Source organism: Bactrocera oleae, chromosome 4 (assembly GCF_042242935.1).
Source record: "Bactrocera oleae isolate idBacOlea1 chromosome 4, idBacOlea1, whole genome shotgun sequence".
Classification (NCBI taxonomy): Eukaryota; Metazoa; Arthropoda; class Insecta; order Diptera; family Tephritidae; genus Bactrocera; species Bactrocera oleae.
In genome coordinates this window covers 8,623,247-8,639,764 of record NC_091538.1, presented here as the reverse complement: position 1 = coordinate 8,639,764, position 16,518 = coordinate 8,623,247, and the positions used below count along the sequence as shown (strand labels likewise).

The window sequence follows — 16,518 nt, the reverse complement described above, 5'->3', positions numbered from 1 at the left end:
CTAAAGTGAAAGCACTGAAACGCTTTGCCTAGCTTTAATGTTATTTGAAAACTCAAATCCAAGCACTAACTTTTTAAAATTAGCTTTTGCAAAGTTAAACCGAGTACAGAAGCTAGAAGTTTGATGATTACTAACCCGTGCACTGCCTATGATTTCGACAGCTATTGCCAAAGCAGGATGATACGAGTCCTCTAGTAGAACAAGAGGATTACTCTGAATAACGTAACACTTTGAAGAGTTATCAACGTAGCAAAGTAGCGCAAGCTTAATTTTATGTGAAAGTTTATATAAAGGTACTAAAAGGCGCTGCTAAGCTTTCAATTAAGGAATTTTCACTAGAAAACTTACTTGAAAATGCGGAAAGACTATCTAATGTCAATTAATAGTATACATTTAGTATCTCAATAACTAGATTTTTAACCGGACTTTAACCAAAAGACCGGGGTAGTTAATTTTTGAAAACAAAAAAAAAAATAAAAAAAATATTAATAGATTGAAAGCCAACGGTAACGAAAGTTGAAATGACAAACATTAAGGCAAAAATAATTTACGGGCGTTCTGTGATCTGTAAAAGGAAGGGGAGGCGCGTGGCTGAATTTTTAAGAGTCAATAATTTATCTTGTTTATGTTGATTGCCGGCAAAACTGCGAGTACCATGGAAAAAAGTTATATGGCAATATTGTAGGTAATGAAAAGGTCTATAACTTTTGTATATAGCCTTTTTTGACATAAACTCAAAATTTATGTGAAAAATTCCAATAATCTCAGATGTACATATTTTCCAGGTTTTTGTTGAAAATTTTGATTTTTTAAGCCAATCTGAAAGTAATGTTTTTCAGAAAAAACTTTTTGGGAAGCAACAATTTTGTCAAAAATCAAAATTTTTACTGCTCGTTCGATCATTGCGTGCTTTCATCTGCAGTGATAATAAGCTTTTTTGGTTCTTGGATTGAAAATAGTTTTAAGTAGAAAATTCTTCCTCTCCGCTAAGCACGTTTTTTCGGTGGTCCTCCTGGAGATCGACTACAGTTCAAGGTAATTCAAAATTTTTCAAAATTAATGACAGTTTATGAAAGTACATTAAGTTCTGTAAATGTGCTCTTATATTTTATTTTTTTATCAAATAAAATGCATCTTAAAAAAAATTCGCAAAAAAACGCTTTTTTTCTGACTTCACTACTGCATATAACCTTAATAGAATATTGAAGGTTTAGTTAAATTATTAAAGGTTATAAAAGGCTCTCAGGCTTTAGAGTTTATAAAGTTTTATAAGCTTACGAAATGAACATGCTCAGAATTAAATTCGAAATTATTAGCCGAAAAACTGACTGTCTTAACAACTACATTCTCGCGGCTGCTTTTAGAGGAAGCTTTAAAGAGCGGCTATAATACATATTTATATATGTACGAATATAAACAATGTATAATAAAATTTATAATAATTACTTATAATTAATATTAATTTTTAATAAACATAATTAATATTAATTACATCAACATAATTATTATTAATTTTTAATAATAATTAATAGTACATTTTTCAGCATATTAGTTATTGTAAACATTTTCATAATTAAAATTTCGATTAGGGTATATCTTGAGCAGCACTTCTTTACATCAGGAAAATAAAACTACATAAACAACAAATAATAATTTAAATTCAAAACAATACAACAGAATGCGATAGAAAGGCAAACGCACTAAAACAGTAAATGTGGATCGTGAGAGAAACAACGGCAACCCAGGTTCAATGACATTTGTAATGCAGGACTTCAGTTGGACTCTTAGGCAAAACAAAGTATGCGCTTAATTAGTTAACTAATTAAAATTGATGGTGAAAGTCGATGTTGCGGATATTTAAAATTATTAAATAAAAATTATAACAAATTTTATTGGTTTTTTGGTTATAATAAAAATAATTCAAACGCAATTAAATAAATAAAAATAAATATTATTTAAAAGTCTGATTTCGGTTATGGAATATGTGGTAAGTAATATATAATATTAAAAAACATATACATATGTATGTATGTATATATATATATGCAGTTAGACTAAGAGGAAAAAATTATTTCTAGATTTTAGCGGTTTTAATGTCTCTAAAGTTAAATATTTTTTTTTTAAGTTTTAATGAAGTGTTTTGGCTAACAACAAATATAAAACCTTGCAACGCATGAAATAAAAATCTTTAAAAGTCAACTAGATTTGTTTTTTCCCTAAAATTTTTTTTCTGCCATTTGTATTAAATACCTGTTCAAAAGTTTAAAATTGTAACATTATTAAAATAAATTTTTTAATCATCGTTTATTAGTGTTACGAAAAAATACTAATTTTTTGTGATTTTAGATTGTTTTGAAAAAAAAAAGTTTTTATGATTTTAGATTTTTTCGAAAAAAAATATTTTTTATGATTTTAGATTTTTTCGAAAAAAAAAATATTTATAATGATTTTAAATTAAAAAAATATATATATTTTGAATGATTTTAGATTTAAAAAAAAAAAAAATTAGTTTTAATGATTTTAAATTAAAAAAAAAATATTTTTAATGATCATAAATTTTTTTGCTATTTTTTCAATTAAATATTTTTATATGAACAGTGCATCCGTCAGATATGTTTTCCTGCTAAGTATTGTATACTTATATATATATATAGTATTGTATACTATAAAAATTTCAATATATTATATATTACATTTGTATTATTTTAGTTATTGTTGATATTTACTTAAAACTGCTTGATTGTGTTCTTTTCTAATATTACAATTAATACGAATTAAATCAATAATTTACTTTTTGCGATTGAATATCCTACTGCTATTATATCGGAATATCCAGTTTTATAATAAAATATCTTTCAAAATGCTTTAACGTGTAAAATTAAAAGAAAAAGTAACAAGTGTTCATATTTTTTATATAAGGACGTCATTATGTCGTTAGGAAAACCATAAATAACTTTGAAACAAAAAACCGAAGTTTGTAAATCTTATCCCTTTGTAGTGATTTATGCGCTTGCTCGAGCAAATTCCGAAACGCAACTGAATTGCAATTCAAAAGTATCTTCGCTCACTAAACATATTTTTCAAAGTACAGGCTACACTTTAAATAAAACATTATTTTAAGAAATTTGGTTTAGCATTTCTCCAGCATATAAACAAGTGAAATTTCCCAAGGTACAAAGCCGCTAAAATCTGCCACGCCTGCGGTTCTACGAAACAATAAATATAAACACAAAGCGGCTGGCACAAACATTGATCTCAATTTTACCTTTAGCTAATGCATGAATAGGCAAAAACCCCGTTCACGCTAAGCTATGACTGCTGATTCGCTGTGTACTAAAAAAATAATACACATATTTAAGTGTGTTGAAGGTCACGTGATAGTATTAGAGCGCAACATCGCAGCCATTGTGCGGTGTTTGCGACGCGACCGGCTTTCCGCGAAACGAATTGCCAACGCGATCCTTCTTAGACGTTTGCAAACTTAGCAGCAGCCTAAGCAAGCGCCTAGTTATCAGGTAAGTTTGTTTAGATTAGCTTAAGTAAACACTATGCACTAACTTATATCGCGGCAGTTGAATTTACGATCCTTCTGCGAAGGCTTTGCTAATTCTGTTTGTACTTTTTGTAAGGATATTAACCTTGTAGAGGGATTTAGTTGATGATTAATTTTAGTACATGCTGCTAAGTATGCCTCAACTAGCAATACTACTACAGTAAAGTACTTGTTTTAAATATTTTACGGACAGATTAAGGCTGAGTGTAGACTATGCAGTTGGCATACAGCTGCATATAAATTGTTTAAAATATTAATTATTTAAGTTATAAAGTTATTATATTGTAAATTCAGTTTAATATAAATGATATATATATCTATAAGTATATAAAAATAAAATGTGAAGCAACTGTTTGACAGCTGTCAACAGCTTCCTGTCAAGTAGCCAACACCAAACTTACCTAAAGTCTTTACTTTTCGAAGGCATCCTTTATTTGAGCAAAACTATATATTAAAATTGTTATACGCTCACAAATTGTATACAGTTAGGTAATTATATGTACATTGAGGTACTCACTAATAATTAAAAATACAGCTTGCTTACTTGCATATAGGGATATCCGAAAATTTTGCGTTTAAAACTTCCTCATTTGTATTTGACGGTGAGCTGTGTTGAAATATGTTAGTTATTGAAAATTGTGTATAGATTTTCTGACGTTTTATCTCTCTGAGGTCTGCGAGAAAATAAATAAAATTTAATTTCTTTTTTCTTTTTGGTAAGATCTAGTCAGTTAAAATTTTTTTAATATTATAGGTATATATAGGTTTTGGTAACATAAACATTTTTTTAATGCATATTAATTGTAATTGTTTGTGTTTTTGGTAAAACTTAATCAGACATAAGTTAAATTTTTATTTTGTATTTATTTATTATATATTATTTAATTTATTAAAAATTTAACAAAAATTTCGAATATTAAAAAAATTGATAATGAAAAATTTTAATATATTAAAAATAATAAGTTTCGGAATTTGTTTTGTAAAATTAATTTTAAATGTTCGCCCTAAAATTGTTGTATATGTTTGACACTAGTTAAAAATACTCAATTATTTTTAGAAGAAAAAATTCGAATGCCAAAAAATGGAAAAAGTAAAAAATATTATAGGTAGTAGGTTTTTAAAAAATATATTTTTTTATTCGTATTAAATTTAATATTTTTTCTCAAATGTACGTTTGATACTAGTTAAAATAAGCTTAAGCGGGTATTCGAGTCTAGAGGCATGAACTTTAGGTAATTTTTGAAGTGCGGTAAAAAAGGCATTCATATTTTTACTACCCATTTTTTCATTAGTTATTTATTAGTGCAGAAAAAAATAAAAAAAATTGGGTTTCAAAATATTGGGATGTGACCATACCCACGATTTCAACTCTCCTAGCAATCTGAAATCAAAAATAAAAATAAAAAAAACTTTACAAAATGGCGACTGGGAAAATGACTAGTTTTAGACATAGATAACTTCATAAAGAAAATAATTAAAATTTTGAAAAATTCTTTTGTGGACTTAAATAGTTAAATTTTGAAAATATAAAAATAAAATCCATTCCATTTTTATTTCGACCATCAAAAAAATTTATAATAATTCTTTTTTTGAACGAATTTAAAAAAATTTTTCTTTATAGCGTATACTTATACGATAAAAAACCGAACCATAGACTAAGAATTGATTTTATTGTGTTGTGAAATATGGTTACTTAATAAACGCAATAAAGGTTCATAACTTTAAAAGATTTTTAAAAAGTAAAAAAGCTAGAGGAAACTTTTCAGTTAACAGAAAAAAAAGAATTTTCGATATATATATGTATTTAACTATATATCAATTAAATGTTTAAAACAACTATTTGTCATATAAACTAATAACAATTTAAGCATTTTTTGAATGTTTTCAGAAAAATAAAAATATGGATATTTAATATATCGCTAAACAGTTACAACAATTACACTACCTTGAAAAATAAACGACGTAGTAATGACGGCAGGTAAAGGCGCTACAAAGGATACGCGATACGGTGACCTTCGGTTTTGTTATAAATAGCGACATAGCAGTCGAAAAATTGTCACAGCGCAACAGATTGTCGTAGTGATCGCGTGATTTTGGCATCAAAAGTGAGCAAGTGAATTTTGTAGATAAACAAAAACAAAAAAGGAGAAGTAAATTTTACATTTTACAAAAATCATGAAAAATAAAAACTAAGTGTATTTCGCATTAAAAAAATTAAATTAAATTTATGTGAATTTCGCATTTAAACAAAAAAGTGAAAGTTTTCACCATTTCACCAAAGCAATATTATACGGCAAACTATATTCAGTTGTGGTGTTAACTCCTGATAAATTTTCTGCATCACTGGGTAAAGTTTGTCCTATAATGCCAAAAGTAGCATACAATACCAACATACAGTGCATTCAAAAATAATGTGTTTACTTGAAATATTAGTCAGTAATTAGTAAATAAAAGTTTATAAGTGTTATTTGCAATTTTTCAAAAGTTAAACCAGTTTTTAAGGCATATCGTGCCACAGTTTGTTGAGAATTATTGCTTGCTTCAACACTGGGCACAGTGTGCCTTTAAAATTGGTATACCAGACAGCAGTATACGTAAGTACGCTCCACAGTGTCGACTGCATGTAATAGTAAAATTTTATGATTTTAAAATTAAACAGCGATTGTCGGTCTAGTCTCTCATTATAGTACAAAGTCTAGTGACTAGACCGAACACTCGTGCTATAATTTTAAAACAAATGCAACTTTAAAGTCAACTAACGGTAGTAAAGTATGAAAGCCACATTAAAGTTACGAAGACGCAATTAGCTACTTTGGTAGCCTAGCTTTGAGTGATCGTTTGTCTCATAAAGCTAGGCAACCATTGCAGTTCGTTGTAGCGCAATCAATAGTGTTGGCCGGTATACTCATATAGAAAAGTAAAAAATTTTTATTGTGATATATAAAAGTAAAAATTTGCGATATAAGCTTTTGCTGGTGCAAGCTGAGTGTATGATTTTGTGTAGCTTTCATCAGAAAAGCATAAATATTCGCTTATTAGAAAAATAAAAAGATTTAATTATGATATATCAAAATGAACGTTTCCTTGATGAGCTTTTGTTGGTGAAAGCGGTGTGCTGTGCTTTTGTGACGCTTTCACTCCTCTGAAAAACTTGTTAAAAGGAACGATCGTTGTGATATATATTTTTTCTAAGCCTATATCACAGTGATTTTCCTTGTTAACGAGTTTTTTCAAAAACAACATAAGTGTAAATTAATTGATACTTTTTTACATATAAATATACCATTTAAGTACAAGGACTAGTTGCAGTGATGTAGTTTTTTTTCATGTATATCACAGTGGCTGTTCCTTATATTTAAAATGGTCACTACTACTTTCAATAAATTGTTAAAATATTTTTTATAAATACTGTTTTCTAACCGCACTTATCTAACCTATTCAATTATAGGACTAACTTTGTTCAGTGTTGGTACTAGTATATTTCTGCATCACTGGGTAAAGTTTGTCCCATAATATCATATATAGAAAGCAACACAAGTGAAGTGTGCGGAGAAAAAAGTTTAAAAAAAATCTTGCCATTTAACTTCAACGAAGTAGTTAGCTTCTTTGGTGGCCTAGCTTTGATGATTTATTTACTCATAAAGCTAGACAACCATTGCAGCTCGTTGCAACGAAAACAACACTATGTGGCGATAAAATATAAAAACATGAAAATTGTGTAAGCTTAAACCTTTAGTGAAGTGCAAGCTCAAATAACGTTTGAAAAGTGTAAGCTTAGAGCATTAGTGAAGTGAAAGCTCAAAAGCTTTAGTGCCGTGAGTTAAAAATTAAAAAAAACCATGTAGTGAAAGCTCAGTGATTTGTGACTTTTCACCTCCCAACAACTCGATTAAAGGAACGTTCGTTGTGATATACTACGTACATTTTCAAGAATATATCACAGTGATTTTCCTTTACATTGCGTTAGTTAGGAAACAACATGTTAATTGACATATGAAATGTTTGTTTGAAAAGCGCCATTTAAGTGCAGGGGACAGTTGCTGCGATATATTTGCTTTATTTTATAAATACATCACAGTGGCTGTTCTTTATATTTTAAATTGGCTATTCAACGATAAGTAGAAATTAAAATGTGTGGAAAAAGAAAGAGAGAGAGTGTTTGGAGAGCGAGCTTTTAATAAAAATTTACTAATGTGGAGTGTATTGAAAATTGTAAAGCGATTGGTATAGTGTCTAAAATCATTTTTGGAGTAAGTACCGAAGATTTATACAACCGAAAAGTCAGACAATCAGAACACTTCAAGCCTTGATTTCGCATGCTTTGTAACATTAAGAACACGCCTAATGTAATAATGAACTATTGTGCCTGCTAGCTTACATCAAAAAATCATAACTGACATATTTTGATTTCTTTTTTAAATACATAAATAAAAATATTGCTTCAACAGAAATATAAAAATCCGTTATCAGCTTTTTTATACATTATTTTGTATTAACGTATTTTTAGTAGATTCCACGTATTATCACTATGGAGGGTAAGTTCTGAGTGTAACCGAGACTTACAAAAGAAAGACAGAAAAATCAAATAGTAAATAAAATTACAGCACGGGAGCTGTCAAGCTGTTCAAGCTGTTGGAGACCTCGGTATGCAGAAACAAATACATATAAGGAATTCAATATGGAACAGTCGAAGTAGAAAAAAAAAACTTTTTTCAAACATTCTCCTAGAAACTATAACTCGGGAACAGTTCGACGCTTGTTAGCTCTTCGGTTCTTTTCTGCTGTTTATGCTCTCGTTTGAATATGAATTTGTTTCGAGCGCAATAGTGTCTACCAAAAAAGTGTACCTCATTCCATATACAATTTTGAGACCGATTATAGGCATGCTCGAAATTTGTTTGTCAATATCATTAAACATAATGTTTGGGCCTGCTGTACGTTGAGGCTCAAGTTCTTGTACACAACTGTCCAATTAAAGAGCTCCACAGCCTGATCATTTCTGGAAATTATCTTCGTCGTTTAGCAGCCAGCCGCGGTATTAAGCTAGGTTAATTGTAGCTTATTTAGAGTAACAGTTTTGAGAACGAGCTTGGACACAATTGCTAGTTTATTACTTTTGATTTTCCCTTAAATATTATGTTTTTGGAATGCGGTAAGTTGAGGCTTAAGTTCTTATTCAAAACCAAGTTTCAAGTTTAGACGCTTTAGTACCTATGTCGGAGCTCCTAGTAGCGTAGCGCGATATTAAGTTAGGTTAGTTGTGGGTTATTTGATGTTACAAGAGTGTAGTACTGAATTAGACTCTTAAAAGTATTGACATCAAGATTAAAGTTCTATCGAACCTATCGTTTTTCTTAACAACATCGACTTTCCTCTTTAGAAATTAATAGATTGCTGGTACCAGAAAATTTTCTCTGCTTTGACTTGGCGATTAATAGCTCTATTGATTTATACATACAATATTAACGACCAAGTAGATATTATGCATACATATAAAGTTAACGTACGAAGTATTAAAGAAGGGAAAAACAATAAATTGTCTAAACTGCCAATAAATATCGGAAAGGATGTGCGTGCGAAAATCTGCTGCGTGAGCATATGTATGCCTGCGGGTGGCTAATTGCAATGAATGCATAAATATATAAGGACTTCATTTTGCGCTTTTCCCCATGCGTGACCTACTTCGACTGTTTGATTTTGCCGTTAATTTCGCTGGTTTCATTGGTTTGCATTGCGTGAGGTTATTTTACTAGTTAGAGTACTTGCTAAGCGTTAGTTCGATTTTGTTTGTGGCGGCGCTATGTTTGCCAAAAAAATAACGAAAGCCGAGCGAGAGGTTTTGAGGACGCAACGACGCGAGACGCAGTTGATAACAGCGCGGGCGAGGGCGAATAAAAGTAATTTTATCAAAGTTGTAATATAATTTCATAAAAAAGTGGTTTAGGTGAAGAGGTTAGAGCATTTCACTTGTGTGAAAGCTTAATAAGCTTTCATAAAATAAAATTGCAATATTATGATTATTAATATAAATAAAAAAATCACTAAAAAATAGAATGAAGAGTTAAGGTGGACGTGAAAGAAAAAGCTCCAACATAGTGAGAGTGTCAAATGAAAGCTGCTTAGAAGAAAAACGATATAAATACAAAACTAATTTCAGCGTTTGAATAAAGACATCTGTTCCAATAAACTAAGTGAAAGCTCTTAAGTGTCAAATGAAAGCTGCTTTGATGAAAAACTAAAATACATAACTAATTTTAGCCTTTGAATAAAGATATCACATGCGTAAGTGAGCTTTTATTTTCTGAATACGAATAGAGAATAATTAACAAAACTTATTGTTAACCGTTTTTATTAATATTTATAAAATTTAAAAGTTTATATCTTTAGAAAAAAAAATTTAAATATTAAATTGAGGATGTATAATAAAACCCAAACCAACTAAAAAGCTTAGTCAGCATTCAAGGAATTTGAAAATGCACTAGCATAGTGAAAGCTCTTAAGTGGCAAATGAAAGCTCCTAAGAAAAAACTATAAAATTATATAACTAATTGCAGCGTTGGAATAACGAAATCTCTTCCTTTAAACAAAGTGAAAGCTCTTCAGTGTCAAATGAAAGCTTCTTGGAAGAAAAACTATTTAAATAAATAACTAATTTTAAGGTTTCAAGGAAGTCATCGCGTTCATAAAAACGAGATTTTTTTGCGATAGTGATTTGAATATGAATGGAAAAAATCAACTTATACTCAACCGTTATCTTAATCGTGGATCTAAAGTAAAATCGTATTGTTTCAGAAAAAAACAAAAAAAATTTCTGAATCCGTCTTCAGTTTCGAGATAACTTTAGAATATTGACATATGTAAAAGCTAAAGAATATGTAAGGTAAATTCTATACAGCGGAATTCAAACTACATTCAGCTTTGAGGACATTGTAACAAGTAATAAAAAAAGCTTTTAAGCTCGCTTGCATGGCATACTTTCGTTCAACTACTTTGATATTCAACGAAAGTTATAAAAAACTCGGAAATTTTAACTGAATGAGAATGCGTGTTTGGCTGTACTCTAACAAAAGCTCATTTAAGCTAAAAAAAAACAACTCTTATACATTTTGTATTTTTATTTTCTCAATAGGCTTTATTTATGTGGTGAATCCGCCAGAAATTCCTCGTGTTGCCTTCGGATCTTGCATGGAGCGCATTACGCTGCCCATATCAGGACCTGGCCTATCGTCATTTATGCGCAAAATACAAGGTGAAGTGCGTGATTTTCCCGGCCCTTTCGAGTATGTGCACACTAAGGAAGCTTTAGATAAGAAAGTGAGTAGTCTAATGTCTCATTCTTATTTTTTGATATTCTTTTTCCACTGCTTCTTTAGTATCCATCTTCATATGGCTACTCATCGTTTGTTAGTAAATTGCCGCGCCTACCGCCCACTGATATGTCACGCTTTCCCCCAATTGGCGCCTATAATGTCGAACCAAAGAAGAAAATCAAACAAGCTGCGCGGCCATTCAATATTGGAACGAAACGTGTTCAAATAAAGAAGCTCGTAACACCATGGTGAGTTGAAGCGATTAACGGTTACTTTTATTGTTGCATCAGATAATGCATTCTTTTCTTTGGTTTCTGTAGTCCAGCCGATTATGCGGCCGACCAACCTCCAGCCAGTCTAAAGATATGCTCCGCTTTCGGTTCGCGACGCATAATTTGGCCAGCTGTTGCCGTTATTTGCACACCCGTGAATATCGCAAAATGTTCCAAATGCAATAAAACTCCGGTCGGCGATTATTTCCATCAATTCCAATTGAATTTGGATATGTGTCGACGTTGCATGAATAAGCAGTTGAAAATGTTGAAGCGCTGCTCCACCGATCTCTTCTATCGTGCACGCATGCGCACCGAATTGAGTCTATATCAACCGGTAAGGTACTGTGACTTCTTTCACGATCATCAGGGTACGACGGCAGCGATACAACATATGCCCACATCGACATTGCGGTATAAAATCAAAACGGAAAACTATATTTACATGTTTAAGAAGCGCTGATGTGTGGTGTAACGAAATGAAGTTCTATACTATGTACATACATATATATATACTCGTATAGATAGATCTTAATCTTTTATAAAGAATCTGGAAAAGCTCTATATGGCAATAAAGACATTTTAGTGCTTTATAAATGCAACACAATTAATGGGTTAATTTCTAAAACTAGTTATAAATATTTGGGAAAAAATATAGCGAAAGCTCTGAAATGTGAAAGCTCTCTCAAAAAGCTTTTGAATACTAAAGTTATCCAATAACTGTCATCTCAGAAGTAAATATATCCAACTTAAAGCACAAACTGAGTAAAAGCTTTGAAAAATGAAAGCTCTTTTAACAAGCTGTTGAAAAGCTCTATACAATATCCGAAGGCAACATGTGAAGAGTTGTCATCTCAGAAGTATATCCAACTAAAAGCACAAAATGAGTAAAAGCTTTGAAAAATGAAAGCTTTTCCTGTGAGCTTTTGAAAAGCTTCATGCGATATTTGAAGGCAACACGTGTGTAATTCTCATCACAGAAGCATTATCAACTGAAATAAAATGGGTGGAAGCTCAATATCAAAACTAAGCGCTGAAGATTAGTTTTTACATCTTTAAACTCTTTAATATGAAACAGTTTTTCCTAATATATTTAAAGCATAATAAGTGAATAATATAAAAGAAAAGTTAACCATAAATCAAAAAATTATAAAAATTAAATTTGTAAAATTTTCAACTTAAAATGCAAATATCTCGAAAACTATAAGCTTCCGGCGGCAATAAATAAATATTCGTGATCTGGAGAATCTCCTCTATCCAAAAATACCCCTTTTAACCGTAAAATCGTGGGATGCTAATCTAAAGCCGACCCCATTAAAGCTCCAAAGAAGTGAAAACGCTATAATGTTAGCGTATATAATTTGCCATTCTATATATCTGGCAACGCAAAACAAATCAACCACAATGTGTCAATATTCAAAATTAATTTTGAATTGTGTTTTCGTTTGTTTAGCTTAAAAGAAATTAGTCTGAATTTTTTCCTAATATTTGGCCATACAAATTTCATACATATTTGGATCAGATATTTTTCTCAATTCAGGCGAAAATTAGAGTGATTTTATAAACTTTCAATGTTCTCGGCGGAAGCAGCACTAGAACTAGAAAACGAAATAAATGGTAAAATTTTTAAATTCAACCTAACCTAAATGTTAACTAATAATTGTAATAATCGTTAGATTTTCCTTATGTCGTCGCTGAGTTTAAAAAGACCGAAATCGCTTTCGGTTCCGGCATGGAACGTTTTACAAGCAAATTGACTCCCGATAAAAGAAGAAGAGCAAGAGTTAAATTCATTTTGCGTGAACAACTTCAAAGACCGTCTTATAAATATGGCTTATTACACAATGTAATGTATATACATATGTATAAGAGAACGGTATAACTTAATACGATTTGTAAGTTTATGCAATTTAGTACCCCTCAAAGCGTGGTTATAGCGGTATGGCTAATCGTTCGCCGCGTTTCAAGTTACCAGCCTTATCAAAATATCCCGCACCGAATGCCTACGATTACGTGAAGCCAGAAACAGCTGTAAACATAAGTTATCCATTTAATGCTAGCGATGCTAGGTCTAAGCTGCCATACAAGCACATCGGACCAGCGTAATAGAAATGTAATATGTTGGAAAGTAAATTTAAAAATAATGTTTTCATTGTTCATTTGCAGACCCTGCGATTACTATCGGTATCGACGGCGCGTCGAGCCAGTCGATATGGCATTCGGTAAGCAGCGTTACGTAATACCAGGCTACGCAGTCTTCTGTGGCGCTGAAAACAAGTCGAAGTGTTTTAAATGCCAAACTCAGCCAGTGGGCGATTATTATCACAATTTTGCCGTACATTTAGATCTTTGTCGGCCATGTATGAATGCCGAATTAGAAGAGTTGAATAATTGTAAGTATGATCGTTTGAAACGTTCGAGCCGGCTGCGTGAATTGGGTAAATTCAAGCCGGCGCGTTGGTGCCATTTCTATCACAAGCATTACTCTGGCAACTTAGCGGTGAACAAATATTCGCGCAGCACTTTGCGTTTGAAAAATAGAGTTGAAAACTACTTGCAGTCATACGATACGCTACAGAAATGGTATGTGCAATATTGAAGATCGGCTATACCTCGAGGCATAAAGTTCGAAAAGGCAACGTAAATTAAAAAAAAAAAATTTTAAAGTACAAAAAAAGAAACTAAAATGCGAGTACATATATAAAAAATTGCAAGAAAAATATTAAAATGAAATTAAAGTTAAAAAATATATAAAGTTATGGTATAAAAATAAAAATAAATTACAAGTATTTTTAAAAATTTCCAAAAAAATAAGAGAATATTAAACTGTGTCTTTGACGGCCTAAAATGTAATCTCACATCATACTCAAAAAAGAAGAAATAAAATTATTGCAAATCAATGAAAACGCTATTGTTTTTCACGCATCTTAATTTCATAGATTAGGGTTATTTGTGATTTTGATAGATTCTCAAACGGGTTATATTGTATAATTCCATAACTTCAAAATACGACATAAGCCTCTGTATATCAAAGAGAGACCATCTTGAGACCATCAGAAATTTTCTAAGAATGCTTTATATTTCCTTTAAATTACTGAAAGCGTTAGAGCCAACTTAGGCTCATGAAACCAGAGTAATCGAGAAAGTATTATTGAGACGATTCCATGCCGCCATTTTCTAGACAACTTCGACTAAGAAAATATTTATCATAACGCCTAGATGTTAGTGACAAGACATATTCTCTTAATATAGAAAAAATATTGCGATCTCGCAAGCACTGGCAATTGTTTTACATTTGGTGGTATTTGGTATGACCTTAGCAAGAAATAGCTCGAAGCAATCAGTATAGAGGTTCAACTGGTCGAAATTTTTTTTCATCTTCTATAGTGTGAAGTTTAGAAATTATTATAATCTTTCTAATGCCAGTAAAATAACATTTCACAAAATTCGTGAACACTGTAGTTTCATTGAACTATTTTTCAATTATATTTTTGAAGTTTCACGAAAATGAAAATTAGAAAAATGCCTCAGTACCAATTTTGTTTTCGGCTCGGACAGTCACAGGGGAATAGTTGAAGTTTTGTTTCGCTCTTAGCCGCGAATTTTTTTGTACATCTTTTGTAAATATTTTTTTTATATTTTTTTTTTATAAAAAAAAAATAAATTGTATGTGGCCAACAAAATGTATGATACTAAAGGTAGTATTTTGTAATTTTCTAAATCGTTATGTTCTTATATCTATTGGCATGCAAATTGTTGCAGACAACTTTCAATACGTTCTTGAACTACCTAAAATACCAGAAGTTGCCTTTGGTACGAAAATAGTACGAAGGAGCACGCTTTGGCCCAACGAGCCGAGAGAAAGCACTGCATCTTTTTGGTCTGTTCCGTCTTTTAGCAGTTTAAACAAAGAGGTGATGACAATTCCAAGAATACTGATACAAATTTCAAAAGCGAACAACGAAGTTAATTTGAAGAGTTTGTCCAACAAAGATGTCGATATCGAATCGGTTTTGGAGATGTTAGAAGCGCTTACCGTCGCATAAACTCTCAAAACTTTCGAGCTCCCAGTAGAAAAAAGGGTTTTAGGTTTCTCAAACATTATACTTGTATGGGAGTTGTCAGACAGAATACGTCGAATGCACGTCGGGTGTTCTTTATTAATCTAAAACATGGAAGACTTGTTCTTGCATATACGACAGCTTCACTATGTTTAGGGCAAATTAGGTTGTAGTTTGTTAAATCGACAATCTGCTTGAATCCGAAAGGGGTTCTTTCGATTCTTACGCCATCTGTATGCAGCGGTGTTTTATGGGAACTGTAAAAAAAAATACGATAGCTTTTTCTCCAATAAAACTTCGTTGCTCATTTTGGTAACTTCAACGCAGTAAAAGGAAAATGAATTAAAGTTAATTCTTTTACTAGTATCCCTCAAAGTATGGCTGTTCGCCTCTCGTCAGTCATACCCCCCGTTTTTCCGCACTTAAGGAGGATGATATCCCGGCTGTTGGCCAATACATAGCTGAAAATGCTAAACCAATAAAGCAGTGCAAAAAACCATTTAATGTTGGAGATGCTTTAAAGAGAGAGCCAAAATTTCTGACACCCGCGTAAGTCTCGTACACTACAATTTATGATCCCTTTTCACATTTGTTTATAACCGTTTGCTATGCATCACTCACTCACTCTTGTTCTCTAATATATCCTTATTCACTTGTTTACCACTCAACTGCACCGCTCTTTATCTTTTATCCAGGCCAACCACCTATCCATATCACATAAAAATACCCGATCGACTCGACTATTGCCTCGCTTTCGGCACACGTCGTGTAATTTGGCCAGCAACGCCGATCTTTTGCAGCGCTAGAAACTATATGAAATGTTTACGTTGCCAACAACAACCCGACGGTGATTACTATCACAATTTCAAGTCACAATTAGACATATGTAGACCCTGTTTGAATAAAGAATTAAAGGAGCTGCGTCATTGTAAGACGGATGATTACAAACGCAGATTAAAGTTGAGAGAGTGGAGTGAATTCAAGATGGTACGGCATTGCAGCTTCTATCATTTACATAAGAGCGGAAATATGAGGTCAACTTTAATGCCAAAAAGCGATCTGCGTAAGAAATTAAAAGTGGAGAACTACTTATATCAATATTATCCAGTGTGGGATAAGCGTGTTATATGACATTGTTGGATGATGATGTGAGAAGAAGGCGAGACTTAATAGAACACCCGCTTACTTTTGGAATATTTTTGTATGTATGTTTTAAGGTCTGCAAAGTATGGTATGCCATAAAAAAGATTTCAAAATTTGCAAAAAAAAAAAAAAACAAGAAAGAAGAAATAAATTACCAGAATGTAATGTATTTTTATAAA

At 31.5% G+C, this 16,518-nt stretch overlaps 3 protein-coding genes and 1 long non-coding RNA gene across 7 annotated transcripts; all 4 read left to right on the top strand.

Moving 5' to 3' along the window:
- The first annotated feature begins 1,463 nt into the window (after window positions 1–1,463).
- Window positions 1,464–5,477, top strand: LOC138857215 (uncharacterized). Of its 2 annotated transcripts, none has more exons than XR_011396261.1 (3): window positions 1,464–1,987; window positions 3,135–3,515; window positions 5,442–5,477. It is a non-coding gene; the product is annotated as an uncharacterized lncRNA (long non-coding RNA). The 2 variants fall into 2 exon arrangements; XR_011396260.1 differs by having other exon boundaries at window positions 3,122–3,515.
- A 2,172-nt stretch (window positions 5,478–7,649) lies between these two features.
- On the top strand, window positions 7,650–11,742 carry LOC106614144 (uncharacterized). Of its 3 annotated transcripts, none has more exons than XM_014229716.3 (4): window positions 7,650–7,803; window positions 10,683–10,867; window positions 10,927–11,111; window positions 11,184–11,742. In XM_014229716.3, exons 2-4 carry the CDS (start codon window positions 10,739–10,741, stop codon window positions 11,596–11,598), a joined length of 729 nt encoding a protein of 242 aa, XP_014085191.3. In that variant the 5' UTR covers window positions 7,650–7,803; window positions 10,683–10,738; the 3' UTR covers window positions 11,599–11,742. The 3 variants fall into 3 exon arrangements, with proteins under 3 accessions (XP_014085191.3, XP_014085181.2, XP_014085180.2); XM_014229706.3 differs by lacking the exon at window positions 7,650–7,803 and adding an exon at window positions 7,972–8,088; XM_014229705.3 differs by lacking the exon at window positions 7,650–7,803 and adding an exon at window positions 9,084–9,450.
- A 596-nt stretch (window positions 11,743–12,338) lies between these two features.
- Window positions 12,339–14,046, top strand: LOC138855602 (uncharacterized). Its single transcript, XM_070108306.1, has 4 exons — window positions 12,339–12,752; window positions 12,812–12,981; window positions 13,050–13,237; window positions 13,302–14,046. Exons 1-4 carry the CDS (start codon window positions 12,707–12,709, stop codon window positions 13,732–13,734), a joined length of 837 nt encoding a protein of 278 aa, XP_069964407.1. The 5' UTR covers window positions 12,339–12,706; the 3' UTR covers window positions 13,735–14,046.
- Window positions 14,047–14,590: 544 nt separating this feature from the next.
- On the top strand, window positions 14,591–16,518 carry LOC106614150 (uncharacterized). The gene is made up of 4 exons (XM_014229712.3): window positions 14,591–14,833; window positions 14,898–15,049; window positions 15,561–15,745; window positions 15,892–16,518. Exons 1-4 carry the CDS (start codon window positions 14,818–14,820, stop codon window positions 16,325–16,327), a joined length of 789 nt encoding a protein of 262 aa, XP_014085187.2. The 5' UTR covers window positions 14,591–14,817; the 3' UTR covers window positions 16,328–16,518.

What these genes read in the sequence shown, in the direction of transcription:
- LOC138855602 (XM_070108306.1), top strand. Translation starts at nt 12,707, where the DNA reads ATGTTCTCGGCGGAAGCAGCACTAGAACTAGAAAACGAAATAAATG. An exon ending in ACTAGAAAACGAAATAAATG is followed by an intron (nt 12,753 to 12,811) that starts GTAAAATTTTTA and finishes AATAATCGTTAG; the next exon opens with ATTTTCCTTATGTCGTCGCT. An exon ending in AATATGGCTTATTACACAAT is followed by an intron (nt 12,982 to 13,049) that starts GTAATGTATATA and finishes TATGCAATTTAG; the next exon opens with TACCCCTCAAAGCGTGGTTA.
- LOC106614144 (XM_014229705.3), top strand. Translation starts at nt 9,354, where the DNA reads ATGTTTGCCAAAAAAATAACGAAAGCCGAGCGAGAGGTTTTGAGGACG. An exon ending in AGGAAGCTTTAGATAAGAAA is followed by an intron (nt 10,868 to 10,926) that starts GTGAGTAGTCTA and finishes CTGCTTCTTTAG; the next exon opens with TATCCATCTTCATATGGCTA. An exon ending in AAGAAGCTCGTAACACCATG is followed by an intron (nt 11,112 to 11,183) that starts GTGAGTTGAAGC and finishes TGGTTTCTGTAG; the next exon opens with TCCAGCCGATTATGCGGCCG.
- LOC106614150 (XM_014229712.3), top strand. An exon ending in TTAGCAGTTTAAACAAAGAG is followed by an intron (nt 15,050 to 15,560) that starts GTGATGACAATT and finishes TTCTTTTACTAG; the next exon opens with TATCCCTCAAAGTATGGCTG. An exon ending in CCAAAATTTCTGACACCCGC is followed by an intron (nt 15,746 to 15,891) that starts GTAAGTCTCGTA and finishes TCTTTTATCCAG; the next exon opens with GCCAACCACCTATCCATATC.